The 27,179-nt window shown below is 38.5% G+C and overlaps 5 protein-coding genes across 7 annotated transcripts in view; 1 reads left to right on the top strand and 4 right to left on the bottom strand.

The window, feature by feature from the left end:
• Positions 1-18,695, bottom strand: part of LOC135943402 (matrix metalloproteinase-2-like) — a 29,388-nt gene extending 10,693 nt beyond the window's left edge. For both annotated transcript variants that reach the window (XM_065489915.1, XM_065489916.1), the window contains exons 1-3: positions 18,357-18,695; positions 5,676-5,777; positions 5,389-5,549 (exon numbers count right to left, since the gene is read on the bottom strand). In XM_065489915.1, the coding sequence (XP_065345987.1) occupies positions 5,389-5,549; positions 5,676-5,777; positions 18,357-18,485 (392 nt within the window). In that variant the 5' untranslated portion in view covers positions 18,486-18,695. The remainder of the gene's footprint in view (positions 1-5,388; positions 5,550-5,675; positions 5,778-18,356) is intronic.
• DENR (density-regulated protein) lies at positions 235-27,179 on the bottom strand. 2 transcript variants are annotated; one of them, XM_065489931.1, is made up of 6 exons: positions 26,972-27,179; positions 26,814-26,904; positions 26,579-26,752; positions 26,384-26,523; positions 26,268-26,319; positions 235-244 (listed from the first exon to the last, which is right to left on the bottom strand). In XM_065489931.1, exons 1-5 carry the CDS (start codon positions 27,074-27,076, stop codon positions 26,275-26,277), a joined length of 555 nt encoding a protein of 184 aa, XP_065346003.1. In that variant the 5' UTR covers positions 27,077-27,179; the 3' UTR covers positions 235-244; positions 26,268-26,274. The 2 variants fall into 2 exon arrangements, with proteins under 2 accessions (XP_065346003.1, XP_065346002.1); XM_065489930.1 differs by lacking the exon at positions 235-244 and having other exon boundaries at positions 26,160-26,319.
• LOC135943406 (poly(ADP-ribose) glycohydrolase-like) lies at positions 18,884-21,457 on the bottom strand. Its single transcript, XM_065489919.1, has 8 exons — positions 21,253-21,457; positions 20,707-20,853; positions 20,214-20,428; positions 20,046-20,143; positions 19,837-19,987; positions 19,393-19,777; positions 19,191-19,341; positions 18,884-19,088 (listed from the first exon to the last, which is right to left on the bottom strand). The coding sequence occupies exons 1-8, from the start codon at positions 21,310-21,312 to the stop codon at positions 19,003-19,005; spliced, it is 1,293 nt and encodes a 430-aa protein (XP_065345991.1). The 5' UTR covers positions 21,313-21,457; the 3' UTR covers positions 18,884-19,002.
• On the bottom strand, positions 21,822-24,126 carry LOC135943410 (uncharacterized). The gene is made up of 5 exons (XM_065489929.1): positions 23,962-24,126; positions 22,731-23,106; positions 22,609-22,665; positions 22,437-22,549; positions 21,822-22,322 (listed from the first exon to the last, which is right to left on the bottom strand). The coding sequence occupies exons 2-5, from the start codon at positions 23,097-23,099 to the stop codon at positions 22,235-22,237; spliced, it is 627 nt and encodes a 208-aa protein (XP_065346001.1). The 5' UTR covers positions 23,100-23,106; positions 23,962-24,126; the 3' UTR covers positions 21,822-22,234.
• On the top strand, positions 24,367-26,240 carry Polr3I (RNA polymerase III subunit I). Its single transcript, XM_065489936.1, has 5 exons — positions 24,367-24,506; positions 25,563-25,599; positions 25,678-25,758; positions 25,815-25,967; positions 26,028-26,240. Exons 1-5 carry the CDS (start codon positions 24,499-24,501, stop codon positions 26,115-26,117), a joined length of 369 nt encoding a protein of 122 aa, XP_065346008.1. The 5' UTR covers positions 24,367-24,498; the 3' UTR covers positions 26,118-26,240.

The raw sequence follows: 27,179 nt of genomic DNA, 5'->3' as shown, positions 1-27,179 counted from the left end.
TGCCATCAAGACGAAAACTTGAATGTTGTTCGTTGATAAGTTTGAATGCTATAATGTAATTGAACTAACCAGTAAAGTCAAAAGTTAAGATCCAAATAACTCCGGCCAAGAATGAATAAATGCATAATACACAACGAAAAAGTATGAGTAAAAAGAAAACTAGAGTGTCACATAGGACAGTGAGCAGCAGCAGCAGTTGGTCTGACGTTGGATTTAACGCACATTATGTAATTAGTTTGCTAGCGGTGCAGGGCAAAGGGGCGTTTTACGAAATTCTCAGGTCATCCGCATTTTGTGATAATGATTGGGCGCACCACCCACTGTCGGCTGCTGGCGCACAAAAAGTCTCGTCGTTTGTAAATAACACGTAATGCGACGGCTGCACTTCATCAAATACGCCTACCTTAAATGACATGGTCGCGCAACAAACTGCTGAAATCCAAACCACCCTCGCCGCAATGACAATCGCGTCATTGCGATCCTGTTCGAGAGCAACAAAGCGCAGAAAATGAGCTGCTCTCACTGTCACTGAAATTCGCAACAATGTGTGGCAAAATATTTGCAGTTTCGGATTACAGCAAACCTGTTACATAAAGGGCTGTTAAAAGGTTAATTAAAAAAAGAAGTCTCCGGAAATTTTAAAATTGTTAATCCTAAATATCTTTTGATTGGGCAGAAGTGTTCACAATTTTTTCGTGATCAGATTTCGACTCTTTCTAAATGTTTTAAACAATTAATGGAAATCAGGGCTGATGAATATTTGTAAGAGGGAGTTTTGACACAGGGAAGGCGAGCGACGCAGTTTCATTAGACTTCTTTACTTGCTTATCTCTTAGGTTGTGCTACAAAAATTAGTGGAATCAATCGTGTTCAACTGCCAGTGAATTTTAATTTCCTGCAGCTAAATATCAATGCGTTTGATTTTGTTTTCAATGTAAATTGCTGCAGATGAAGCTTCAGGGGTTGAAATATTAGCTGTCCATTTGCAAGATAGTTTCACTTTGTCACCCAACCTTAATCAATCCGCGGTATAAGTAGTGCAATTTGTATAAATTTTTATTTTAATATATTTGTATCGGAGTGAGATTGTTATAATTTTGCTAATTAAAAAGAAATCCTCGTGCTGATAGCTGAATCTTACAAAACACACCCAAAGAATTGTCTCCTCCGACTTCTCTCACATTTTTTGCTGACGGTCAATTCAAGGCTCACACATATATCAAATTGCCGTTTCTCACTGAGTCAGTCAGCACACCGCCGACAGTATTTTTTTCATTCCCTCCTTTCTTTTTCCGATCAATTTTTATAAGCTACATATTTTCGCGCTGTGTCTCGTGACAGAAGGTTTTAATTACTGAGACGCAAATGTTTCAGCTACGCCAAGACAGAAAAAATAATGAAATAATTGAGTTTGAATACAATTTATATGGGAAAAGCATGGAAACGGTTTTTTAATTGAACTCCCATAAACAACTAAGTAGGACCATCTGCCAAATTTTGTTTGGCTTCTTCTTTGTGCTCCTGCTATGCTTGGTGGGCGTGAACGTGCCGAAAATGTGCGCCCAGCACAATGAGTGCGTGCAAATATTGCGATGTTTGGTAATAATAATCGGGACGGTGTCCTCGAGGTCACCGCACAATCGATACAGGGAGAGGCAAGTCGTCGTGGCTGCCGCGTCCGACCGAACGAGCAGCCACCATACAACTTCCCGGCATGATCGAATTACCGGGTTCAACTCAAATTTCTCAGCAGCATCGCCACCACCAGCAAAACCAGCTCGCACTTGAGACCTGCTCGCCACCTGACAGCACAAGGACGTGGTAGTATGCAGCATGTGATCAGGTCGGCCGGCCGGCAGCGGGGAAGGTGACACATGCATGAATGCGCCTCCCTTACTTATTATTTTATATATTAATGCGCTCTCAAAATGGAAATCTATCGTCGGGCCATCGCTCGTCCCGACGCCGCGAAGACGTTGTGTGTTTCTGCGCACTCATTTTTCTCATCCAACACGACACACAATCGTGGTGAGAAAGTGAAAATGCATGGCACCTCTCAAAACCAAAGTCCCAGGCCTTCTGACATCCGAGATGGTTTGATTTTAATTTTTTATTTTTTATGAACACGATAGGAAAAACAATTGTAAGTGCTCAAATGAAATTAAACTCTACAACCCAAGCCAGCGCGGAGAGAAGCCAGGTTTAATGATACAAAATTGACGCGCCCTCTGCTGCAAGGTTGGTTTTAATTCCTGCGGCTTATTAAGTTCATGGATATTTTGGCTCATGGTCTTGCCACATTACTGTGGTTCTAAATAAATCAATGAAAGTAAGATTGACTTTATAATAGAGTGGACAACACAAAATATTGAGAAAGGATATATATAAGCCCAGATAGACGCGTGATCTCGATTGCTAGGCCCTTGATCGTGGGTGTTCTGAAAAGAAACCCCTCAAGTGCTGATGGGGTCGAAAATTGTGATCAGGAAGTTGACAAGAGGGAAATAGAGGAGTGGGTATACGCTAGTACGTCGTAATTTTCAAAACCACACGTTCACACGAGGGAGAAATAATGCGCAATAAATCTACCACAAAAATCTTGGGTAAATTTAAATAAAGCAGCCTGCTAGAAAAATAATAATTTTAGATCAAATTTATTTTTACGAAGTGATCGTAACATGGATTCACTTAAACGACTAACTATTATAACTAAAATTAAAAATGTAAGGTTATCACTCAATAAAAGGTTTGTGAGGTGTGTATATAGTGTGTGCATAAGCGACTGAGCGAAAAGAAAGGCTCTCATTCCCTATAATGATTATGACCTCTGTCGCAGTTAAATAATTAAAACGGTCATGAGTTTGTTCAATAGGCTGGCCATTGGCAGATGATTGAATGATCAAATAAATTGTAATGAAAGGGGTTTATGAAGGCTTGTAAAGTGGAAACGTGTCGCGCAATGGAATTAATTTCGTTCTGACGGAGCGAGTGGAGAGTGCGCAGGCGGCCCTCTATCATGAGACTGTTCAAACTCTGCCACCAACGCTCGTTCAGCCGACAACCTGTAGAGGGACTTTCCGCCTTTGCAAAATTAAAAATTGGCGAATTGCTTGACGTCCTAGAAGGACTTTTTAAGTAGGCAACGTCGTGCACAATTAAAATAATGACACTAGCTTGAAAGATTTTTAACAGTGGAGAGCAATTTTTGCTTGCAAAAAGTGGCTTTAATATTTTTGCAAGACGCAATATGTTAATATACCAGTAACTAACATTTTTGTCACATAGAATTATTATTTTAAAATTAAAAATTTGAAATGTATTTTTATTAAAGCAGCAGTTGCGGCCTTCAACAGGGTAGACTAATTTTTCCCTCTTAAATTTTCATGATAATATTAATTCTAGAATTCTTTCTTTGAAACAGAGCTCCAGAGAATAAAAAAATGATGGAATTTTGAGCTTGCCATTGTGAGGGAGGGTTCAATCACAGGGTGGATTGGCTAGTTATGTGTCTCATACCATTTAAAAATTGTTGGTTCAGAGTTCTCTGCAGCTAAAACTACATGCAATTTGTTTTTAAGGAATATATGCTATTGGTGAGGCAAATGCGTCATTTATAACCACACAAAGAAAGAAAATTCCAACAGAAAACGCACGCGGTCGTCTGATAGCAATTATTTGTGTTTTGTCTTCCTGCATTTCTACGCCTGCCATGACAGGGGAGAATGAGTGATTATTTGCGAGAAGCGATGATTGTTAAAATAATAAATGACTAATCGTCAAGCTTGCGACAGGAGCTGGCAAACACAGAAAGTCAATTATCAGTTGCCACCATTAATATTGTTAAATGATCCGCGTAAGTGCGTTTTCGTCTTCCATCTGCGGGAAAATGATAATAACTTTTCCCTCGGTCGTGCGGCTAATTATTCTGCAAATGAAATTGCCCTCGCGCTGAGTCAGGACTTCGCTCGAAGTGAGCATAGAGTATCGTGGTCGTCCCATCTATTTTCTTTCCGCAAATCAGATTGGTACGAATGCCATGCACCGTTGCATCTGGACAAGTGTGTTGGTTGTGCAAACCAAACGCACCGTGCAAGTGCCCCACACTAAGCGTTTCTTCTCACTGGCTACATAAAACGTTTTGACTACTTCTTGCTCACTCCAAATGTGACTTATTAAAGGTTTTCCGAGAAAAGCGTGTAAATTGAGATGGGCCTGCCATCTTTCCTTAATCTTCTCATTTAGTGCAAATTGGCGTTTTATCTTTTATTTGTTTGACGCACTGAAAAGGTTCAGAGAACTAACAAAAACAAGACCAAATGTGGAAGTGGAGCTTAAGGATGTTAATTTTAAAACTGATTGTATTTTATCTGTACAGCACCTGTTAACTAGTTCTTTTTTAATTCTAATTTTGGGTCATCTGAGGTTTTAAATCCAAGGAATTTTTAATCGTGTTTTAAATTTTTGTGAATTATGATTGGTAATTTGGAATTTGAGACGATAGACTATATTTTTTGCATCTTGAGATACTAAATCACGCAATTTTAAAAGTTTTATTGAGCCAGACTTGACAGTATGTATTTAAACTGTGTTAAGAGCCCAAAACTTTCTAAAGTCATCTTTGATATCTGTGCGAAACCTCCTAAATAAATATTAGACATATTAAATAAATGACAGATAATTCACCATTACTTTTCCGAAAAAAGGGGTTGAAGCTGTGCCCACATTTTTTCCAAAGCTTTATTTTACAGCAAACCTTATAAAAGAATTATAACATAAGTCTTGAAAATTTTAAATTTTTTTGCGAGGAAAACGCTCTAACTAAAGTAACTTTTTTTGTTTAAATAAAGTTTGGCACACACGTCAACGTTAAATTCAATTTTGTTTTACAAGTCTATGCAGTCTCTGCTTGTCATGTTAGCCATTGTTCGTAAAATTTTATCTAAATAAATTGTGTGTTAGACATGAGACATGAATTAGAAAACAACTTAGTAATAAAAACATCCATACATGTATGATATGTGAGAACACGCAAGATTTTCTTGGTATCAAACTTTAACGCTCTTTACGCGTATATTATAAGTATACCTCACATTAATACACATAAATCAATGTGTAGCAACGTTCTCATCCAAATTATGCTTGACGCTTCCTCCTCCATGATCATTACACCTATGTTGCAAAAATAATACACACAATAGGACGCGGCTAGAGATAAATAACAATAAAAAGCAGCGCAATGATCACACTGCTGCGCGTCCAGCCCGTGAGAACGTCGGTGCAAACGCTTTCGCAACGAACTGGGCGTCTAATTGGGCTCGGACACGCGTGTTTTATGGCTCTCAGTCGGTACAATCAGAAGAGTGCAAGAAATGAGAAAGGGCAACTCACTTCCAGGTGATGTTCATGTGCTTCCATTTGCTGCCCTGCTTAACGTAGCGTTTACTGCGGTAGCCTCGGTCGCCTTTGTCTGGAAGACCACACCTTGGCGTGTCCAGCAATTTCAGGGTGGCCTTGTCCAGTTTCCCCGTCGGTTGAAGACCAGCAAAAGCCTAGAATCAATGTGAATCACGCCTATGTCCAAATCGGGGCAAATGATGACTATAAATAATTTTTCTCGGACACTCTGCCGATGAGTTGATTTTTCTAATCATGGAAATAATGTAAACAGCATTTACCTGCATCTCCATAAGTCCGTTTATCACATCAGATTCCTTTCTTAACTCTCCAGTCTCAAGGTTGGATTGTTTCAAGTATCCATACTGCATTAGTTTCTTGTGCTAGAACATGGTAAAAATTAAATTAGCAAAAGACCACCACAGACGTTAGGCGCTGCACAAAACTAATGCAATTTTGTTAGATTTTTATGCTGGTAGTAAAAGTTTTAATGCGCTTCATATACGAAAAGGAGAAACAAAACAGGAGGGAAGTGAAGTCAGCTGGAATAATTTGCCCGTAAAAATCATAATGAAGAGCAGCGACGGCCACGATTATTTTCACCCCATAATTAAGTCTGATATTCAGCAGACGCGCGCATCACCGTCATCCGGTCACGTTTTCAATTCCAAATGAATTTCCATACATTACACAAGCCCAGTCCATTGTTCTCTGACAAAAGCGATTGAGATGTGAAATTTGTCCATACAAGGGTCCGCGAGCATATTTCGAGCGGCCGTGCACAATGTTGTCTTTCACCTCAATAAAAATTACGGTTATCTGGTGTTGTGGAATTATGTCTGCGCGGAATTTTATTTCTATGTAGATTGCGGCAGTAAATCTTGAAAATCGCTGCGCAAATGATGCGCTGTCGTTTTAATGTAATTCATCTCCGGGCTCATCTGCATGCAAGGCCAAGGCGGCAATAATCAGACGGGTAAATCACGAACACGTCGTTTGCCGTGGCACACTCATAAAAATATAGAGATATCTGCAAAGCCGTAATCAACGCTTCCCAGTTTTACAGTGCATCCAATGCCTTTTTCATGCAGTCAAGAAAGGCACGAACAGTAGCCACTCATCTCATACATAAAGAAAGTGAACTATTCATCTAAGCTGTTGCATCGTTTCCCTCGCAACTTCAAAAATAAAAAAATCTCTTTAGGGAATAAGGGATATGTATGCATACAAATTTCTCCTAACCAGGAAAAAATTTCTAAAATAAATTTGAAATAGCATGCCAATGCGTTCGCCACTAAAATAGGAGTTTCTTGATAACGCTCTAAGATAATCAAGCTTTCTCGGCCAGTAGGAATAGTTCCACGTCTTTATTGTTCAAACAGAAACCTTTCCACGACAAAACTACTTGCGACAAAAGTCGAGCGTCACACGCCTCTTTTATGGTTTCACTATGCGCCAGGCATATGAACATCGCGTGCCACTCACATGGATCTCATCATGAAATGCAATTTGCAATATTTTATTGTTTGCAAAACTGGGAATATCGTGCAAATTTTATGTTACTGTAAAATCAGCAACTGCGCCTGCTGGAGATAAATTGATTTTGAAACGTGAGATTCAGAGAAGAACTATCGGCACATTTTGATTGATCCGGTATGTTCTTGTTAAATCACAATCAAAACATGGAAAAAATAAAATATTTTCTTTTCATTGGCAAGAATTCATCTGTGATTGATAAGCAGCTATCTTCTACTAGCCCTTCGTTTGCTTTGCATTTATTTGTATAGTTATGTTTATTATTCATAATATTACATAAGTCAGATTTGTATTTTAAAATTTTACTTATTCTTGAAAAAAGAGGGATTACCACTCGAGAGGTGTCTTGCATTCTTGAAAAGAAAAGGAATAATAAGAACACTTTCTATTTGAATTACCTAAGAATTATAAAAATGTTTTTTCTAGACTGAAACACAAATATAATAAGGGAGCAATTTTAGTTCCTCTTAATGTGGATCATTTCCGATTTTTTTTTTTAAATTTAGTCCTCTAATATGCTCTGAAAAGTGGAGTAGATGAGCTAAAATTTTCCTAAGTTGCCTTTTGAATTTCTTGGAAATTTCGCTACAAAATAATAATATGCATACTTATCAAGAGGCGCACTGTCTCTTAATTGAAGAAATTCGTTATTTATATCTCCAGAGGGTAAATTTACTACTAAATTTGCCAACCGTTGGATAAATCGCGACGAGAGAAATCGAAATCAAGTGAAAGGAAGAGGTAATTTTTCCGCGTAATTTGGCAAAATCTGAAATTCAACTGTTACTTGGTCCCGATTTCATTCTTGCCCATCGTTGAGATTAACATTAAAAATTAAGTTTCATCGGCTACTACTTTTAGAATTCAATAACTCAAATTAATTTCAACTACTGCCCTGTATCAATCCCAGTTCTAGTCTTAATAGTAGCAGCATTTTTTATCGATTTTTTTTTACAAAAATAATGTGTAGTGCAATTTTGAAACATATTTGGCGATCCAATGACACAGAATAATTGGAAACAGGCAGGAGATTCGGCTTGAACTACATCGCAAATACCGATCGAGGTCACCTCATCTGTGGCACAAATATTTACGCAAAGCTGGCTATTTCTGCAATGCTCTGCGGAGTAATAAAAATTGCTCTCTTTCTTCCGAGCACTATGTATGTTGTCCGCCGCACTTGCGACACCGCCCGGTTGCATAGACGGCGCGCGTCGCTGCCACACGCGCGCAGCTGATTTCAATCCATTACCACAGCAACCAACAAACGTGCCGAATCGATTTTATTAACATCATTTGAAAACACAAATAAGTAGAGAAAGGGTTGCTCGGCGGGAAAAAAAATTGTTTCCTGCTGTTTTGCGAAGGGGTGACTCACGAGGTCATTTTGCCTGTCTGCGGGTGAACGGGCAATCAATTGCGGGCGTGTGTGTGCATTATTCCGGCCGCCGTTGAATAATAAACAGGAATTTATTGTGCTTGGCGCAAGCTGACCTCAGCATACCACCTCCTTGATTCGGCCTGCTTAGCAATGATTAATTTGAATTTAATGTAGTCACCAAAGAGCTCAAATGGGCCTAGTTGAGTTTAAGGTGACTTATTTATAGCAATCGCTATCTAGGCCATGAGCGGAAAACCTTTTCTTATCTAAAATGTACTCTCAACGCATGCTATTAAGAGGAAAGCATTTATTGTTGTTTATTCTCATAATTTTCAAATACAATCATTTTAACATCCAGTCAATAAAATTCTTGCTTAAAAATCTCGCTACTTGAGGTATAAAGGATGAAAGTATCTGAATGAAACATGGATGTCGTCCAATTCAAGAGAGGTTTAATTTTGCTAATATTATTGAAAGTATTCTTATAAATAGGCACTGGGTGAAACGTGATTTACATTTGTTCAGGATTACTAGTCATTCATTTAATTACAATACCATTATTCTGTTTGGAAAATCAAATACTGAAATTTGACAATTGCATCAATTTTGGACGTCAAATGAAAAATACTAAGTACCAGAAACGTTTTGATGAAATTTATAAATCTCGCAACTCGGGGAGGAACAGGTTTGAGATTTTAATTTTATCAAAACTTTCTGCGATCTACGGATTTGTGTACAAACTAACATGTGTAATTTTTCCGTTTAAAGTACAGATGGGATTATGGACAGTCAATTTTAAAATATATTTTTAATTAAAATTAATATTTCGTCTGGGAATGATTGCAAAAATATCTAAAAATTTGAAATTGGCAGCTAAATTGCTTGTTTCAAATTTCATTTCAGTCTAAAATTTCCGTCCCTTCTACGAATTTAAAATTTAGCTTTCGCCTATTTTCCGTACTACAGGAAGTAGTTTTAGAGATCGTCCAACTGACCGATTCTCAGCCTTACACCCCCTTCTTCCTGCAGAAACGCGTATAAATTTCAATTATTCGTGGAGTGTCGCATGTGCAAGTCCATTTCCTGCCGTGCGCGGTGGTCGGATAATTGGAACCCAAGTCAATCATCCATAGGCTGGCATTAGTATTCGTCCCGCTGCCCTAGGCTGACAATTTACAAATAGGAAATTAAATTTTATCTGTTTTCTATCCACCGTAGTTTATCATTTAGATATACAATTATCAGTTCATCGTGATGCACGAAGCGTCTACGTTCGGCTCGATTGAATGAAAGGTGACGTAACAGTCGCAGCATTTCGGAAGTGAGGTCATTATCACACATACACACGCTCTCTGCGGCTTAAGGAGCACTAAACTCTATACGCCAGCAGGAGCAGACGTGGCCCTCAACGTGAAGCAGAGCACAGAAATAAATAAATATACAGTGCATATATCTATGCACTGCAAATGCCACCCTGGAGAGCTTATTTTCATTTGGCTCAAATAACAGACGGCGTCGCAGTCGTAAATTCACCATTCCAGACAACACACACTGCTAAATACTTTCAACGCTGGGGTTCTTGACAAATTTTGTGCCATCATTGTAATGTTTACGTGAAATATCTGACGAGTGGTACATTTTTCTCAAAGGATATATGAGAAAGACAAAAATAAAAAGTAAGTTTTGCAGAATTGACTGAGAAAATATCGGTTACTCTCACTTCCGAATTTCTAAATTTCCAGCATAACGGTGAAAATCGTTCCCAGCTTGCACAATACAGCTATTGCAATTTTTATTATTTTTTAAATCGTGTTCTTTTGAGATATTTGAGCTTTTTTCACTAAGGCATTTATTGCCGCAACACAATCATAATAATTGCGAATAACCTAGAAAAAAACAAAAAATTCTACCCTTTCAAGCCAAACCATCCTTGTCAAATTACACTATCAAGCGAGAAAATTTTGATCGAATATTTTCAGTTAAAACTTATTTCAGATAACACGAGCTTACCAAAACGCAAACATGAATAAAAATCTAGAATAAGCTATACCCATCTTAAACGTGTAAAGTTCCAGGATTTAATAGATTTGCAGCATCTCTACATGGAAAAATAATTGATCCAGGAAATTTTCTGCCCTTTTTTTATTGATTACCTTCCCCTCTTTGCCGAGGGTGAAAAATTAAACCGTGGGCGCACATCTCTGAGAGTAATAAATAAATACTATCAGAAATAAGCGGCCCCTTCTCTTCACGCCAGATGCCCTTGTATAATTACCAAATTAACTCGCTCGGCACAGATGCCTATAAGTAGATTTTTTCCAGTTGTTTTGTTGTGAGTGTAGAGTGCACGCGGTTCCAGTTGGCCACTCAAGGTCGTCGATTATTCACGCAAAAGGCAAATGCATAAATAATTGATGAGGGAGTAGCAAACGCAGGACAAATAATCAAACCGACAAATTCAGAATAGTCGATGTTTTTTAATAGATTTTATAGGTCCATGGTGCTCGCTGTTACCCGCCATTAATCATTTCGTGTGTCTCAGGGGAAGATCTCGTGGAAAAGATAAAATCGAGCGCGGACGTACACTTGAATCAATATTGATTGATTTGCCTCTTCACACAAAAAATACGCTCTCGTCTAGTCGCGATGCCAAGGCTTTTATCATTCTACGGCGTCTCTATTTTTTATTATAGAGTTAGCGCGGCTTGAATTTCTTTTGTGCGACGAGGCGACGAAAGGTGTGATATATTTCCATACAATGCGTAAAATATGAAACACGCGAGCCGGGCTAAAATAATTGATTCGCTTCGAGAGCGCGTATCTGCGAGTGTAAAAATTCTCCACGCATTCGCTACATTATAGAGTGAGATATCTTTTTCTTTTTCGGCGAGAGTGGGTGAAGCTACACGGATTTGGAATTTGTGATGTCGATGTTCTTTTTAAATATTGTGTAACAATCCAGTGGAATGGAATTGGTGAGACGAGATGCCCATAATTTATGATTCTTCAAAATGATAAAAATACGTTCAGTGGAGGACGTTTTTTAAAATAATTTTTCAAGGCTCTGATAATTTTTGATGCTATGAAATTTTAATTTTTTTTCTTCAGCGTTACTGGCAAGCAGTGAAGGTGCAGGCCAAATTGATATTCTGTGTGGGCCGGCATTGGCAGCCGATCATGACCCTTTCTTGGTAAAAGAGCCGTTCGTGCGCGATTGCGGAAAGCGTTGGTGTGCGCCGGAAGTACATTGAGATGGATCAAATACTTTTCATCGGCAGAGCACCGCCTTTGCAACTTTATGCTACACTCATTGAAGCAATTGTCCGCAGATATACATGAAGACACGTGTGTGTGTTTTTAATAATAAAACATTGCTTCTTTCCATACGCGGCCCGGACTGAAAATCGGAAAAAGACACCGACCTTTCCGGGAGGGACATAAGCGACGACGCACCGAGATGTTTTACTGCTGCGAGAACAATGAAAAAAGGTTGCCCAAATGTCAGAAAATAAACTTTCGACGCCCAACAAAATTAATGTCTCTGACACCGAGCGGTGCGAAGCCGGCGCGACAGACTTTTCGTTGTGCAGATGAGCGTGCGAGTTAAAATTAAATTAGCCTTTTTTCCTGTTCGCCATTGCTCATTGAAGTTTCTAACCGAGTGTGTACTTTGAAAATAACTGCCGTTGCTCGGGGAAACTCCAATGTTTGAAGTCTCACAAGCGACGAACAAAAAGTGAGTGATAGAAAATTTATGCTCATTCCCCATGACTCCCCCGGCTGGCTATTTTCTAGTCTGGACTAAATTTACAGCGCTGCCGTCTAGAACTTGGGGGCTGCCTTTTCTCATTAGTGCATGAGGCGAGCTGGATTCTTTTATGAGCAACGACTTGCGTCTGCTGTCGAAGTGGCAGACGATGATGTTGGAAAGATAGGGTTTCCAATTCTGTCTGATAAGTGTCTCCCCTTGGAGCAATAACAAGTGACACTCGCACGCTTCTGAAAACCTGTGAGACAGCACGTGCGGATGTTTCCCTCTTCAAGAATTCAACATTTCTACTTAAAAACACTACGTAACTAAATTTCGCATATAATCCTACAACTCTCAAAAGTCATCTACCCAAGGCTGAGCTCATGAACCAAAACTAGTTTAGACGGAAATTTCTCCCTGATATTTTTAAAAAATTAATGAACTATCAAAATTAAGTCTTTCGACAATTTTCTTTAAGAAAAACTCTGAAGATTAATCTATTAGTAAAAACTTGGACCGTGGATTTTCATTTTGTGTCTATTGAAAAAAATTATTATACTGCAAGAAATATCACTCTGTGCCTGAGCTCACGTAATAATGAGAAACATCAACAAATAAATAAATGCAACCGACTATCGTATTTCCATTTCTGAATATTGGAAGTCTGGATGGTCATAATGTTAATTCAGTGCAGCAATAAAGATCTTGCAGGTCGTGCAACCGAAATCCGATCTACTCAGGCTTGACTTCGCTCCCAAACTACTTCAACGGATTGAGTAACACAATCATGCTCCTCTTTGTACTCGCGTCTCAACAATTTCCAGCTTCCGACACCGAGTCAAGGTCAGCCTTTTCCTTTTTGTGCCCAATGAGTCACGGCACAGAAAAAAAAATTGAAACCAAGTCGTGATAATCTTTAGGTCGCTCGCGAGGGTGTGTTTTTAAGCCGGCGCGAGGACACGAGGGAGGAGGCAAGGGCGGTGGCGGCGGCTCGCACGGCGCCAAGGGCAATGAAAATCAATTGTGCTCGTCTAGCTCCGAGACCGCTCAGTGCATGGCTCGCATTCATGAGCGTTGCGTGTGCGATATAGGTGCTTCTTTTCCCTTTGAATGCACCAGTGGTTACAAACACCTTCTTCTGGGCCGCGAATTTCCGTCACTTTGTCTCCTGCGTGCACTTGGAAACAAAACAAAATTGTTTAAAGCTTGGCGCATAATTTCAAACCAAACTTTTTGATGGGAAAACTTTCTGATTTTTCGTTAAAATGCAAATTTGACTGCTCAGTCGCAAGAAGTTTGAATAGCATTATAACGTACCCTCTGCATTTATTCTGCTCACGCAATGCGCCTTCCTAGTAGACAGTTTTGGCAATTTGCAGTTTGTTCGCTTGAATTGTGTGCTTTTAGGGCAATAGCAGAATGTTAAGTATTACTGCTCACTTTTATTTCCTAATAACGTATTGCTCTGCCATGCTTCATGCGCCTTCATGTCAAAGGGAAATAAAATGGTTTGAGATAAAATATTAGCTCTCCGGAACTTAACTTATGATATAAGAAAATTTCAGTCGATTGCAATTTACAATGTACAAATATAATTATTTTAATTTTTGAAGTAGTAGTTCAAGGAAGTCGAGAATTTTGAAGGACTTCTTTCCTTGAAATATTTTAGCATAAAACAAGTTATTGACCATATAAAATCTCTGCTAGCCCGTAAGAAAAATACAGCACCAACAGCCTGAGAAGAAAGCAGTTTTGTCTTATCATTTTCACCTTGCATCACTTTAAGTGAGCTCAGGCAGATTAGAGTGCGATCTACGATCTATTTCAAGCTGTCTATGAGCGTTTAATCCATCAAATCAAAAACACATTAACGCCTGCGAGCAACAGGAAATGCTAATTTTGTTTTTGCATCATCGCAAGAGAGGAAGCTTCTGGCTTTCGTTTTGATAGCGTTTCGAGCTAACAGGAAACAAATAATTGCTCAATTTAATGAGCTGCAGAGAGTCTGGAGCGTGAAAATCCGCGTAGAGGATAGGGGCAAAGCAATATAATATATCTGGATGTTGTGAACGCCGCCAAAACGCTTTCGGCTGAATCTTCTTGAAAAAGTTAAAGCTCCCTGTCAAATTGACCGCACTCCCATATAAATTTTCCTCTGCGTGCCAAAGCAAAAACAGACACGAGACGACAGACCGCGATTATTTTTAGCCGGAGGAATTGTGCGCGCATTTTTTTCGGGAGTAAAGTCACAAGCTTACATTTTCAGATTCTTAAATTGAAGAGAATATTGCTCATGGATCGTAAAGAATGTGATTTGAAAACAAAGAAGCGCACGCACGCGATGAAAAGCGGCTGTCTGCTGTTGGTCAATGTACACAATTCTGTTTATAAACGGCCGTATTTTATGAGAATGTGATGCGGCATCACATGCAGAAGATTAATGTATTTTCCTGTTTAACAGTTAAGGAAATTCTAGTCTCAATACAGAAAAATAAGAGCTCGCTTTTTACTGATGAGGCAGTCCCATTCAATTTAACCCACAACATCGTGAACCGACTCGAGTGCATCGCACTCTGAAGGCATCCACGGTCATCTTGAAAAGTAATTAAAATTGTTTTTTTAAGAAACAATTTTCGCGAAAACTAAAACCAATTAGCCTCCTCTACAATCCGAGAACGTGACGCTGCAACACAAATTCAAAAGCTGATCTATGATTTTATTGCTCTTGCAAATTAATTTCCTTTTTTATGTAAAGAAAATCATGTTTAAAATAGGAACAATTTTTTAGTCCAAACAAAAGAACAATACCAATCAGTTAAAATTATACATTCTTTTGGTGGAAAGCTGCAATATTTTGTTGTATTTGAACAATTTTTGACTACGTATGTTAAAATTCAATGTTTCAATGTTGGATACCAACATCCGGCTCTTAATTTGAATGAATTTGTGTTCCCTTCCGCACAGCCAATTTCATGAGCCTTTCATCTGTGAGAACTAAGAACCAGAAGTACTACCGAGTATACATGCTCCCGCGTCGGTTCAAGTGAGCTACAAAAAATTCGGCGAAACACACATTGGGTCCGCCAAACGCAGAAAGAAACAATATAATTGAGTATTTATAGTCGTGGCCTCATCTGGACTTTTCAACTTTTAGCGCTTCCTTCCTCTGGTGATTATTCACTTCAAGTGTCGCTGTCTGCGAGCTTGATGGCAATTTTATTTTTGCTCAGGAAACAAACGTACGCACGCCTCGATGCATTCACCGGTCATGTATTTATACACACTTTGAGCAGTGCTTTGGCCCCCCACGCGAGTGATGCTGGAAGACCTGCGCCTTGTTCCATCGCGGGAATTCCCACAGACGAGAACAAGAAATCGATTCTGGACCCCAGCAACCCTCCTGACTAGGAGATTTGCGGCGCAAAAATAAACGCACCCTAGATAAACGCGCTTTGCTCGTTTTGGCAATTGCGCACACACAAATGTGCGCCAAAACAGGAGCCACTCTGTCGCGAGTCGGAAAGTGCCGAGTCAGCCCTGACACGGATATACCGAATCAATACTGGAATCATCTTACACATTGAGTGAATTAAATTCAATTCTACGGATTACCAAAAAAACGCAAGAAAAATTAAAAAAAATCACATGTCTTGTTTGTAAATTGTAAGATAAGTCAAAATAATGTCCTGCTCCTTGATGTCTATAAAAAAGCTGAACATTAATGATTAAATCCCAGAAGGCGAGTGAGTGGCAATTAAAGTGGCTGAGAGCGACATTTCAAATGGATGAAACCAATATATTCAAGACTGAAAAATTATTCTCACAGGCGCCAACAGCACGGTCCCATGCAGTCATTTGAAATTCGGGCTGAATAGATTGATGTAGTAGCTCAGCAACAGTTTCATTTATCACGCAGCTCTAGTCCGCTCATTGACTTTTAGGACGGATAATAATTCAGCTAAAAGCTGTTCCCTTTTGATAATAGGCCCTACACACTGAGAAAGAAAGCGCTGCACTTCCTGTCTGTTGTTCGTCGATTTGTGAGCGCAAGAGGGTGCACCCAGCTTTAGGGACGCTCAGGGATGTGCACTCCTGGTGTGGGTGCAGCTCGTCAAAATAAACATGCATTGACTGCAGTTCATTATTTACACAGCAGCAGACCCTTCTGCTTGCTTTATTTCAGCCAGCTGAGATGAGAGACAGCCCTGCAGCTTTGGAGAAATAATGAAAAGGAGGGACAGTAAAAGTTGGAAAGCTTAAGCGCTGTTCGGTGCTTGTGGCTTTATGGGCTGTGTGATTTCTCGTACGCGTGGTATGCGTCATAAAAAAGGTATGATTTGTGATGTTGAGCAGCGCGGAAGGCGCTTCAAATTCCACTTGCATGATTTTCTAATATATAAGAAAAACCCAAAAACTGATTTTGAGCTGACAGTTACCATTCAAATTAAAATTATTTCATTTAGGAGAAAATTATAAATTGTTTCTCTTTAGTTTCAATGAATTGGTCTATGATTATCTAATAGATGAAACACAAATATAACAATTATATATAAGCGTTTCAAGAAATCTGTGGTTGTTTAAACTTTGCTGAAAGCTATTATTAAAATGTTACAAACAACGTTTGCTTGTTAGCCAGATTGGCTTTCTACCAAAAGATAATGCGTCGGCAAAGATGATCAAGAGCAGTGGCATGCATAAAAAATGTAAATATCCAGTTAGATCAGACAACGTATAATTATTCAGCTCATCAAAGGCCAAGTCCCGAGAGGTGAATATCTAAAAAAGACTGGCGCCACCGGGTTTTCCGCTGACAGAACACAATCATTTAACTGTCTCATGTTTCACTCGCCGTAGCGAAAAAGCCGAAACCACAGTATCATATATGTTCTTATGTTATGCACAATTTCCGCTGCGGTCACGGCGTTTCCCCGTTGAAAAACATTTAAGGGAAAGGCTTTTGACGAGGATGTGAACAGAGTTGCCTTTAAATGTTTTCCACAAAAACAATAATGAGAAAATTGGAGTGGAGCTCCAAACAAGTTAATTTGCACTGCACATGCGTTTTCAAAGAAATGCATTCATTATTATATCAGCACTCGTCTCGTGCCAACGGGAGTATCGAATTTCAAGCAGCTTAATATGCATTAATAATTACGTTTGTAGAAAACCAGATGAGGAACTTGTCAAGGCAGCTGCAATTATTCATAATAGTGCCTCAAGTCTCGGAATCTTAATCACTGGCCAACGCTTATTCTCTAGTCGTGCATGAAATGAAAGTGGTCTCTGCGTGCGATAAAGCAGGTCGTCGACTTATTCGGGCTTTATACGCCTTTTAAGGCAACACATTTTAGCGAGAGGACGCGTGTGACGGCGCCTCTTATATTTAATAAGAATTTTAAATCATTTTCACTTGCTTCATGAGTGTTGCAATTATTAGTTTACAAAAAATAATTTTCCAGCGCTGTTTTGATTTTGTTACCGTGATAAGGAAAAAGTACTGGTCGAAAAATTCATCCTTTTCCTTGAAAATAGCAAGCCAAGCTTCTAATGTGGCTCAGATGAAATGGTATGTGAAAACAAAAGACGCCGCACCGACCTCCAATTAAATCAGCACTTGCCATCTGAAACCTGTTCTGATATTCCTTGCGCAAAGTTGTTGAGACGGATAAGGAACAATAGTTTGACCAGGAGGAAAATGCGTTGACATTGCGTGTATCTGCTTGCTACACTAATCAGTGAAATCATCCCGATGCTAATTGAATTTAATAAATGATAATGCTCAATCTTGACCTTGCATGAGCTCGAATCTGAAATCTTCATCGTGTATTTGGTTACATTTTTACTCTCATCATGTCTCGCGGGTCGGTGATGAAAAAATTTGATAAGTGTAAGAAACCGTGTGCGTATACTGGCATCGCGGACGAGAGGCTTTTTTGCTTCTTTCATATTTAGACGTACTGCCATGATGTTCTCAAAATAAAATGATAAATTAAATGACGGTTAGCAGAATTTTAATGGCAGAAATTCCAGTTTTTTCATTTAATTCTACTTAATGAACTTCCTCCACTGAATCAAGCGAGGGAGGGCTGTATCTTGATAACTACACACAGGCCAGCAACCCCAGAGCTTCAGCTGCGTGAAGGAGTCGGTTAATATTTTAGAGTGCCCGGCACCAAAAGTTAACTACTCTCACAAGGAGCCAAAGTTCATAATGATGAACTTGGGTGATAAGACGAATATTATACGCACACAGGAGAGGCATTATTCAGTGCGGAATAAAACTAAAAAACTCACCACATTCTCATCGATGTATGACGGTGAAGGCCGCGCTGCACATGTCGAAAACAAGAGCACAAACAGCAGCTGGAAGTGGAGCCGAAAGTCTGCTCTTTTTGGCGGAAGAGTCTCAGTTGTACAGCCCATTACTCTCTTGATTTATGCAGAATTTATCAGGGCAAATGGGATTGGCATAACAGATATATTTGCAAGTGCCGGTCGGGCATGGGTGCTGACGGGTTAATGTAGTTGGCTGTTTTGCTTGGTGTGTGCGCGCCGCTGTCCCTCCGGGAGGTACCGCCAGACAACTGCAGCAGTTGAGTCACATTGACTGACTGAACGGCACAGCCAGGAAGGAGAAAATAAGCGCCGGCTGGCCAGCTAGCTACATCCCATGTGCGCCGCCACACAGCGCAGACCTAGAGCTTATTTCCTCTCCTACACCAATCGTGTGTGCTCAAAGTTTAATTATGCGGTTTAATGTGTGCCCTTGTCATATTATTTTTGGATTGTTGAGCGATTGTGGCTAAAAAGTAATTTCTAACTGAAAATTTTATATGCAAGGTTTATTTAGTAAAACTCACATGAATGAGTAAAAATGTATCAAAAAAATTAAATGAAAAAAAACTTTCAGTATTAACTTCTTAACGTGAAAAGAGTTGTTTCAATGATGCCAATTAAACGAGGAGCATCTTTTCTTTTCATTGTAAAGTTGAGAGGCAAAACGAAGAAGATGACGATAAGCTTTGCCTGCAACAGAACATTAAATTTTATTTGAGAAATTATGCTATACCATCAGTTACAGTTACGTTACAATTGGGAGCGTAATATCAAACTGTTTTCTTTCCTTACCGACTGTCTGAGGAAAGAAGTTGTCACCAGTAAGCACATCATTCTCCAGTTTCTTGATGAGCTCATTTTTGGAAAATGCAAAATAGTACAGCGCTTTTCCAGCTTGAGAGGCAGCAATCATTTGGATCTTGGCTTTCAGCACTGAGTCACCCTGTTTGGAAAAATTATGAAAAGCATAATTCATAGCCAATCTCTAACATACATTAAAGCATCCTCCACCCCAATTTCCAGAGGCAATGACCTTAGCTGTTGTTCCCGAGAAGCCAGCAAAAGCCTTGACCAGCTCCCTGTCCACGTAGGGCTTTGTATACTGCTCAATTTCATTGATGCCATTGGAAAAGTCCATAGCGTCAATGGATATGACTGTGTGAGGACCTCTGAATGCACTCTTTGCCATGGGCCCTTGGCAGGTGAAATAGCTATTGGCGTCCCTGAAATCCACATACTGCAGAACGCCCTCCACAATGATAGCCTCGTTGGCTTCCATTTCCTTTGAGAAGAACCTGGATACAATTAACTCTGGGCAAGTGATGAACCACATCTCCTCGCGGAGGCAAGTGGACCCCAACACGTCCCCTCCAATGAACCTGGATGTTTCACTATATAAAAAATTTTGCTTCTCAATCTCATTAAAACGCAGTCTTACTTGTTGGCAAAATTTACTTGAGCCATTTCGAACGCCTTCCTAATGCTTCCACCAGGAATCACATTTAATGGAATGATTGGTTCAGTAGAGTTCATCAAGTCGGGAATTGTGAGGATGGTGTTTCTCTTAAAAGTAACTCTTTCCTGGAGCACTATACAAAGAAGTAAACAATGCAATATTTAATTGAACAATTCTGTTCATTGACTTACTCTTTTGATCACCATTCCCAAAAACCTCATTGAAATATGTGACAGCGCACTTGATCTTCTCTTTATTGAATCCACAACCATAACTTCTGCTGTATAATCTATAAAATCCACATGAATAGAAAATATAGAACTATAAAACACATGATAATAATATTGAATGTCTCTTACTCAGAGAAATTAATGTTGGTGTCATCAGGGTAAGAGCAGAAAAAAGCATTAGCCAAGATGCAAGCAATTTCGCTCCGAGAAAGCGTCAGTTCTCTTTTGTGGTTGCGAAATTTATCAACAAGAGTGTCCATTGGTCCAGGGTTGATTTTGTATAAAACATTCACCATTCTAGGAACCGCTTTGTCAAAGAACTGGACCCGCGCATGATGCTCTAGCTAAAAAGAAAAGTACTCTTGAGATAGCAGGTAGGAATGGTAGACACAAGAGGATACGATAGTATGGATTTGAGACCTAGTTACTATCTCCATTATTTGCAAACAATAGCAAAAGTAAATAGGATCCAAGTCGACTGTCGCATCCTATATTTCTACCATCCTTGTAGTATTGCTATGAAACCAAAATTAATAAACATTTTTAACAATTTAATAATATTAATAACAACATATAATTTGGTTTCAAAATAATATATATATTGTCACTGGGTTCATCAAACCTCACTGTCCAGGGTCTCCACAAGCAAGTCCAGTCTTTCACATTGTTTGATTTTTGAGGAAATTGAATGCACACGGATGAAACTTTCAATTTGTGTACCGTTTACTGGTCTATTATCTTCCAAAGTCCTAGACATTGACAGGCGCACCTGTAATGGATAAACCAAGAATATATTATGGAAAAGCTACAGTTTCTGCCTGGTTACTCATCTCGCCAGTTCTTATGAGAATCTCATGTCAAAGTAGGGGTGGCGAAAACTGTGACTTTTCCATAATATATTTAACAGACCAAAAACACAAGATTTGCATGCACGAAATGTAAATGGAAAATTAAAAATCAACTTCAGTAAAAAAAAATCGCAACTTTCACATCAGGAAAAATGCCTACATACATACATACATATTGTATTACTGAAAGTGATTTTAATTTGAAAATGACAAAAGTTATGTATAAAAATAATGATTAAAAATGTAATGGAATTATCCCAATGACGCTATATATGATATTATAGATATTATGTGTTTGTACATATATATATAATACAAACCTGTTCATAGTCCATCAGCTCGCTGTTGCTTTTTCTCTTCATATTATTATTTACGCACATACATACACTATGTAGTATGTACACGGAGAAAGTCGTCGCAGTCACAATCACAATTTGAAATTCACAATATTTACACACGTCACAGATGGACCAGGACCATGCCCGTGCGTGCCTTGTCAGGACCAGACTGACGCTGCGACGCCTGAAGGAGTATGTAAGCAGATTAGCTGCTCGCGTTCTCTGTTCTCTCTATTATACTATACACTGACTTCTTAATTCCAGAAAGCGCAGAATAATGTCGTCAGCGAACGAGTTTTGGTTTACATATTTGACTTTCTAATTGAAGACTTTTTCTATTGCCTGATTGTGGGAGTGATTATTGCATTTTCTTGTGTACATATAGCTTATAGCTATAAAAGCTGCAGAACAAAAATTAACCGTAATGCCTGCAATGATAAACTAAGTTGAAATTAATCCGGTTCTGCAATAATTTTTCTGCACTTCCATAAGACAGCTATATGCTTCTAGGGTTTTTAAAATAAGCTAATTTTAACTTTGAATAAAAATGCTTTGATTTAAAAATCGCCACTTTATTTTAACTTACAATAATTGCTTAAGAAAATTATATACATACTGAGATAACATTGGCACATTTTTAAACTCACTGTGCACTAAAAAATTGCAGTCACTTTAAACTCACAATAAATTAGAAAACCTATGATACAGAATTTCCTACATACTACACATCTAGTATACATGGTGCGTGCTGGAACTCGAACGTATTTTTGTAAGAAACATAAATTCTTGTGAAACTCTTAAATTCAGTCATTGAATGCAAAAAAAGCATTTTCATATTATGGTGTCAAATATAGTCATACATAGAGCAGTCTTAAACCTACAAATTCTAAGCGGATAAGTTGGCAGTTAAGTCCTACAAGTATTCAAGAATTTATTCGTATCAGCATGAAGGAGGTTTGTCGCGTCAGTTAGCTGCAGGGCTAACCTTGTTAACCTGATTTAGGCGGCCTTTAACTCTCAGTCTGACTTTGCCAACAGGCACTCCATTTACTCTGAAAACAAAAAGATGAAGAAGTTGTAACTTGAATCATTAAAAATTTAAAAAAATAACGATAAATTATTAAAATTTATTTCACACACTTAGTCTTGGAAATTTCAAAATTTACCTCTCTCTCTTTTCTGCTTCAGGGAAACCAGTCATCAATCCGGCTAAATCTTCAACGTCTAACACCTCTGATTGATAGTCCACATCGCTACTCTCTGAGCTTGATGCCTCTCCCTTTTATAAGGCAGAATATAACTGTTTTATTTGTTGCAAATTTTTGAGTAGTTTCTCACCTCTTTCTTTGATCCACATGAGCAACCACATTTCTTCTCGCCATCCTCAGCAGAAGCCTTAGCAATAAAAAATCCAATGAATATTAGCTGTCAATAATCGCTTAAATAAAGAGCCAGTATACCTCGCTATCAGAGTTTTTCTTCTTGCTCTTGCAGCAGGCACCCTTCGTTCCGCAGCACGACTTCTTTTTCTTCTTCTTTTTTATGTCGGCGCCATTGCTGTCATCGCAGCTGCTGTCTCCAGTCAATTGTGATGATGACTCGCTCAATCGTGGACTATCTGAAGTTTCCTCTGCATTTCTCTGTTTCTCAAGATTTGTAGGCGAAGTCTCCTGTGTGTGGACTGTGCTCTTAAGTTTGGACGCGTTCTCTGCTGAGGCACGACTGTCCGCTGCCACGAATTGGCTCACGACGAACAGCAGGATAAAGACGGACAAAACAGGAACAAACATGGTGCCCATAAGAGGCACGCCGAATATTTGAAGTGCCATCGTATTACTGAAACAATAAGATAAATTATTGTAAGTTTTGGGCTTTGATTTAAAATTACGAAAATTACTGTCATTAGTAATGTTTAAAATTGATTGGTAAACAAGATATTAGATAAAATATTAAAAGTTAGCTAAAATCTCATTTGTTGGTTCTGAATTCTGAATGTAAATAAATTAGGTAAATTTATTTGAAAATATGTATACAAATACAAATTAATGCATGTTAGGGGCATGCCAAAAATATTTTCCTCTCGCCAAAACAATAAAAACTTAATTTCAGAATCAATAAGTAGATAGAAGGAGTGCTTCCGCTTGCCCTAATGTTGCAGGGTGAAAGAATTTGAATATTATTTTCTCGAAACTTTTAATCCAGGTATATAATAATATAATCTATCTAGCGGTAACAAAAATATTTATTGTTTTAGCGTATTAGTAACTAAAAAACCCAAGTTGATTGATAGGAATGCGTGTTCCCTCGTTGTGGTGCGAGTGCGCTGTGCAGTTACGCACGTCCTCACTCCTTGGTATTTATACAATATCGTCGCAGAGCCAGTTATGTATATGATTTTTTTCTTTTAAATATTATATAATTGGTCAAAAGACAGACACCCCATTTATTAATCTGTCATTATCAAGATCACAGTTCAACACCATATTCAACATTCCATCAATCAGACCTTCGAAATCAAAAGCTTATATTATGTATAACACACTAACACAAGGTATGATATTGCTGCACCTTCAGTTTTTGTGCCAAAAATAAAAGAAAGCACTAAAGACACTTAAAGCGAGCGTAAAACTACAATATTATTTTAAAATGACTTCAGTGAATGCTTGTTATCGAAGTGTATATGTAGCTTACCAAAAACTCACGAATACGTTGAAAGCAGATTTTAGCAACGTTAACGCTAGTAGTTCATGCCCTCCGTGCAATTCAATGGATTTCAGTCTTGGTCTACGTGACTTCGCGCTGCTTTGTTATGTCCTTCGATCAGAGGGTCAACAAGTACAGCGAGTTGGCTGGTTTCCTGCTCTTTCAGTGGTTGTTTTGAATGCTTTGCGCACAAACTCAAGCTCCCTGTTGACCCTAGGTGCTTCACCAAATCAGCACCTTGCTTTCCCACAACGCAACCAATGAGATAAAAGAACTCAATTTTAAATGGACCAATGACCTGATGAAGACATAAGGCTCTCCCCCCGCATCTGCCCCTCATCCTGCAAAAACACATGTTCTTTGTTATTGTTTCTTGTGATTTTGTTTTAGTTCAGCCTCGCATACTTTTGCCGACTTTATCTTGTCTTCGTGTCTTGTTCTCTGCAAAGCAGTCAGGGCAGTCAGCAGTCTGTGACCGAAATAATTGAAATTTATAGTCCTGTATATTTGATTCATAAATTACCAATGGAGATGTGAGTTATAATTTTTTTCTTAATCGTGCGTACTGCGTATGTAGATATCAAATTTTCCTCTTTTTCCCAAAATTTGTACCCAACTAAACCAAAAATTTTCTTGCATTACGAGCATAATGGTTCCAGAGAAAACTGTTTAAATTTAAATTCACCAGTTGGGAAAGCTCCTTAGATAGGGTCTTTAATGTGTGTCCCCTCATTATTATGGAAGACTCACACTTTTCGCTCAACACACTTCTTCTCGCTAGGATAGGGCATTAACATTGTCCGTTATATTCCCATTATTATAGCGAGAATTAAGCGTGAGTTGATCGGAAAGCGCGAGGTCCCCATTATAATATTTATGTTTCATCTTGAAATTGAGGGGACACATGAGGTGACAAGCCTATCTCAGAACCACCAATTAGAAAGCAATGGTTACTTTCGATTTTCGATTTCAAGGCACTTTCGCTGCGATTTAATAAGACTCAATCCTGCTGCTGTGCATTCTGCTCTTAAAATGATTTCTTTGGTGTGCTGAAAACAAATGTCTGTCCAGAGCTGATTGCCATTCTACCAATATTTAAAATAAAAAAAATCACGTCAGTTGTGGGGTTGGTTCAGGGGTCAATATAATTTGGACTTACCCAGTTTGCGAGACTATACACATTTCAAATTCAGCTTGTGTAATATTCATTGAAGTATTAATAATTAGTAAAATGTGTGTTACTGAGATTATTATAAGACACAAATAAAACCTATGATGCATATAACAAAAATCAGTTGGGACACAATTTTTCTGTCCTCTCCTCCATGAAAACTCTTTGCACTTAATATAGCTTCACCTAAATTTAGTGCGAATAGGATGCGAAAAATCCTCCAGCCCCTAATTTTGGTGTGTGGCTGTTATTTAGGTGCGAATAGTACCACCGGTCTCTATAACGAATCAATAATTATTCCAAAATTTGTAATTTAAGCATACAATGAACGAAACCTGTCTATGTCTAGTAAGGTCCTTCATTATCATTATCAATCATAATATAAGTTGTACTATACCTACTCTTGTTGATTTTCCAGAGTACCGGGAGGAGAGGTTTTGCTGTCGAATTTTGAAGTAAGTCAAGTTAAAAAGATTCCATTATTTTGGTATAATATACCCTCATCTATATTATTTTGAATTTATCTCTTTCAGGTTCTTCAAATTCTAAAGGAATCACAATCTTACAGTGGTGGTAAACACGGGAAAGATCCTCTTGCCACGATCAGATATGAAGTGTGTATTTTTAATTATGCGATAACATTTTTCTATTGTGTACCAATTTTTTTCAGACTTTAGAATATTTTAAGCGGAGCCCTTGCAATGTTCAAAATGAGGAGTGCATAAAGAACTTAGTGCACGCATTGAAACCTTACAAACTAACCAACAAAGAATTTCTTTCAATATTAAACGCGAGACCAACTGCACCTGCTGATTTAGCACCGGTAAGTTCGTGTCATTTGAACGCAGCAGCGATGGTTGGATATTCACTATTCTCTCTCTAGCTACTAAATGAATCTGAGGACCATATGACAGATGAGAACATGGCAGACATTGTTCAACTGATATCAGAGATTCTTCCAGCTCCAAAGTAACACCAACTAACTCATTCTTTAAGTGGGTAGCACAATAAAAAGTTATTTTTTATATCTTAAATGTAATTAGCATGTATTAAACGATAATTTAAAATAAAGAACACGTGAAACATATAAAAATGACGTTTTCTAGCTTCTTACTTATTATAAATAGAGCTTATCTCTTCAGATCACCCAAGTCATCAATGAAATCTTCATCAATCTGAAAATGTAAATGTTATTACATCATTTAATAAGAATTTACCATCAATAGGATAGGGAAATACCTCGGGCCATTTTTCCGGAATGATATCAAATAACTCGTCTTTAACATCCCCCTGTATGACAATTTCATCATCTCCGGTAACAGAGGAGCCGCAGGAAAATTTTTGTGCAAAGAATTTAGAAGCCACCTTGAGATCAACGCCTGAAAGGAGAAACATACTGACCAAAGTTTGCAAGGGTGTGCATAAACTTCTTACCAAAAGTGCTCATTCCCGTCACAACCGTAACAGACTTCTTTTTTCCTCTTGGAGCTCTTGACAAACAAATTTTCTTAGGCACCTCCTCCTTCTTCTTAGTCTTTAACACCCCTTTGCCTCCTCTCTTTTGCCTTTTCTTCTCATCTTCGCCAGCATCGTCTTCTTTGGACTCGCCTATGAAATAAAATTTAAGACTTATGTATATTAATTGTTTCAATTGATTTTAAGTTTTTACCCTGCAGTTGCAGCACTCTTTCAAACTCATTGGGCATGTTTTTCTCCAGCCACTGCTTGCATTTCTCATAGTCTGGATAGAACTCGCAATACTGTGAAAATAGTTCATAGTTTATTCTTAAAAATTAAAGCGAACATTCAAATTGTGTATGTACGCACCTCCAAAGGTAGGCTGCAGTTGCCACAATAAAGAACTTTGAGCGGGTATTGCACTCCAGGAATAGGAGCCCCAAATTGAGGTCCTGCTGCTTCTACAGAACTCATTGCAAACTTTGAATTAAATCGGAACTTCGGTTAATTCTCCAAACAAATTGGTAAGCGCGTGTTAATTACTGTCAGCTGGCTTTATGCTTGTTCTGCACAGGCC

Source organism: Cloeon dipterum, chromosome 4, assembly GCF_949628265.1.
Source record: "Cloeon dipterum chromosome 4, ieCloDipt1.1, whole genome shotgun sequence".
In the NCBI taxonomy this organism is placed as follows: Eukaryota; Metazoa; Arthropoda; class Insecta; order Ephemeroptera; family Baetidae; genus Cloeon; species Cloeon dipterum.
This window is presented reverse-complemented; position numbering and strand designations above follow the sequence as displayed.

Coding starts and splice junctions, on each gene's coding strand:
- Polr3I (XM_065489936.1), top strand. Junction 25,600..25,677: donor TTTTGCTGTCGAATTTTGAA/GTAAGTCAAGTT, acceptor TATCTCTTTCAG/GTTCTTCAAATTCTAAAGGA. Junction 25,759..25,814: donor TTGCCACGATCAGATATGAA/GTGTGTATTTTT, acceptor AATTTTTTTCAG/ACTTTAGAATATTTTAAGCG.
- LOC135943410 (XM_065489929.1), bottom strand. CDS start 23,099: ATGGCACTTCAAATATTCGGCGTGCCTCTTATGGGCACCATGTTTGTT. Junction 22,666..22,730: donor AGAAAAACTCTGATAGCGAG/GTATACTGGCTC, acceptor TTTATTGCTAAG/GCTTCTGCTGAGGATGGCGA. Junction 22,323..22,436: donor GAAGCAGAAAAGAGAGAGAG/GTAAATTTTGAA, acceptor TTTTGTTTTCAG/AGTAAATGGAGTGCCTGTTG.
- LOC135943406 (XM_065489919.1), bottom strand. CDS start 21,312: ATGTGCGTAAATAATAATATGAAGAGAAAAAGCAACAGCGAGCTGATG. Junction 19,778..19,836: donor CAAGTAAATTTTGCCAACAA/GTAAGACTGCGT, acceptor TGAAACATCCAG/GTTCATTGGAGGGGACGTGT. Junction 19,089..19,190: donor CTTCTTTCCTCAGACAGTCG/GTAAGGAAAGAA, acceptor GTTCTGTTGCAG/GCAAAGCTTATCGTCATCTT.
- DENR (XM_065489931.1), bottom strand. CDS start 27,076: ATGAGTTCTGTAGAAGCAGCAGGACCTCAATTTGGGGCTCCTATTCCT. Junction 26,524..26,578: donor GACGGGAATGAGCACTTTTG/GTAAGAAGTTTA, acceptor TTCTCCTTTCAG/GCGTTGATCTCAAGGTGGCT. Junction 26,320..26,383: donor TTCCGGAAAAATGGCCCGAG/GTATTTCCCTAT, acceptor TTACATTTTCAG/ATTGATGAAGATTTCATTGA.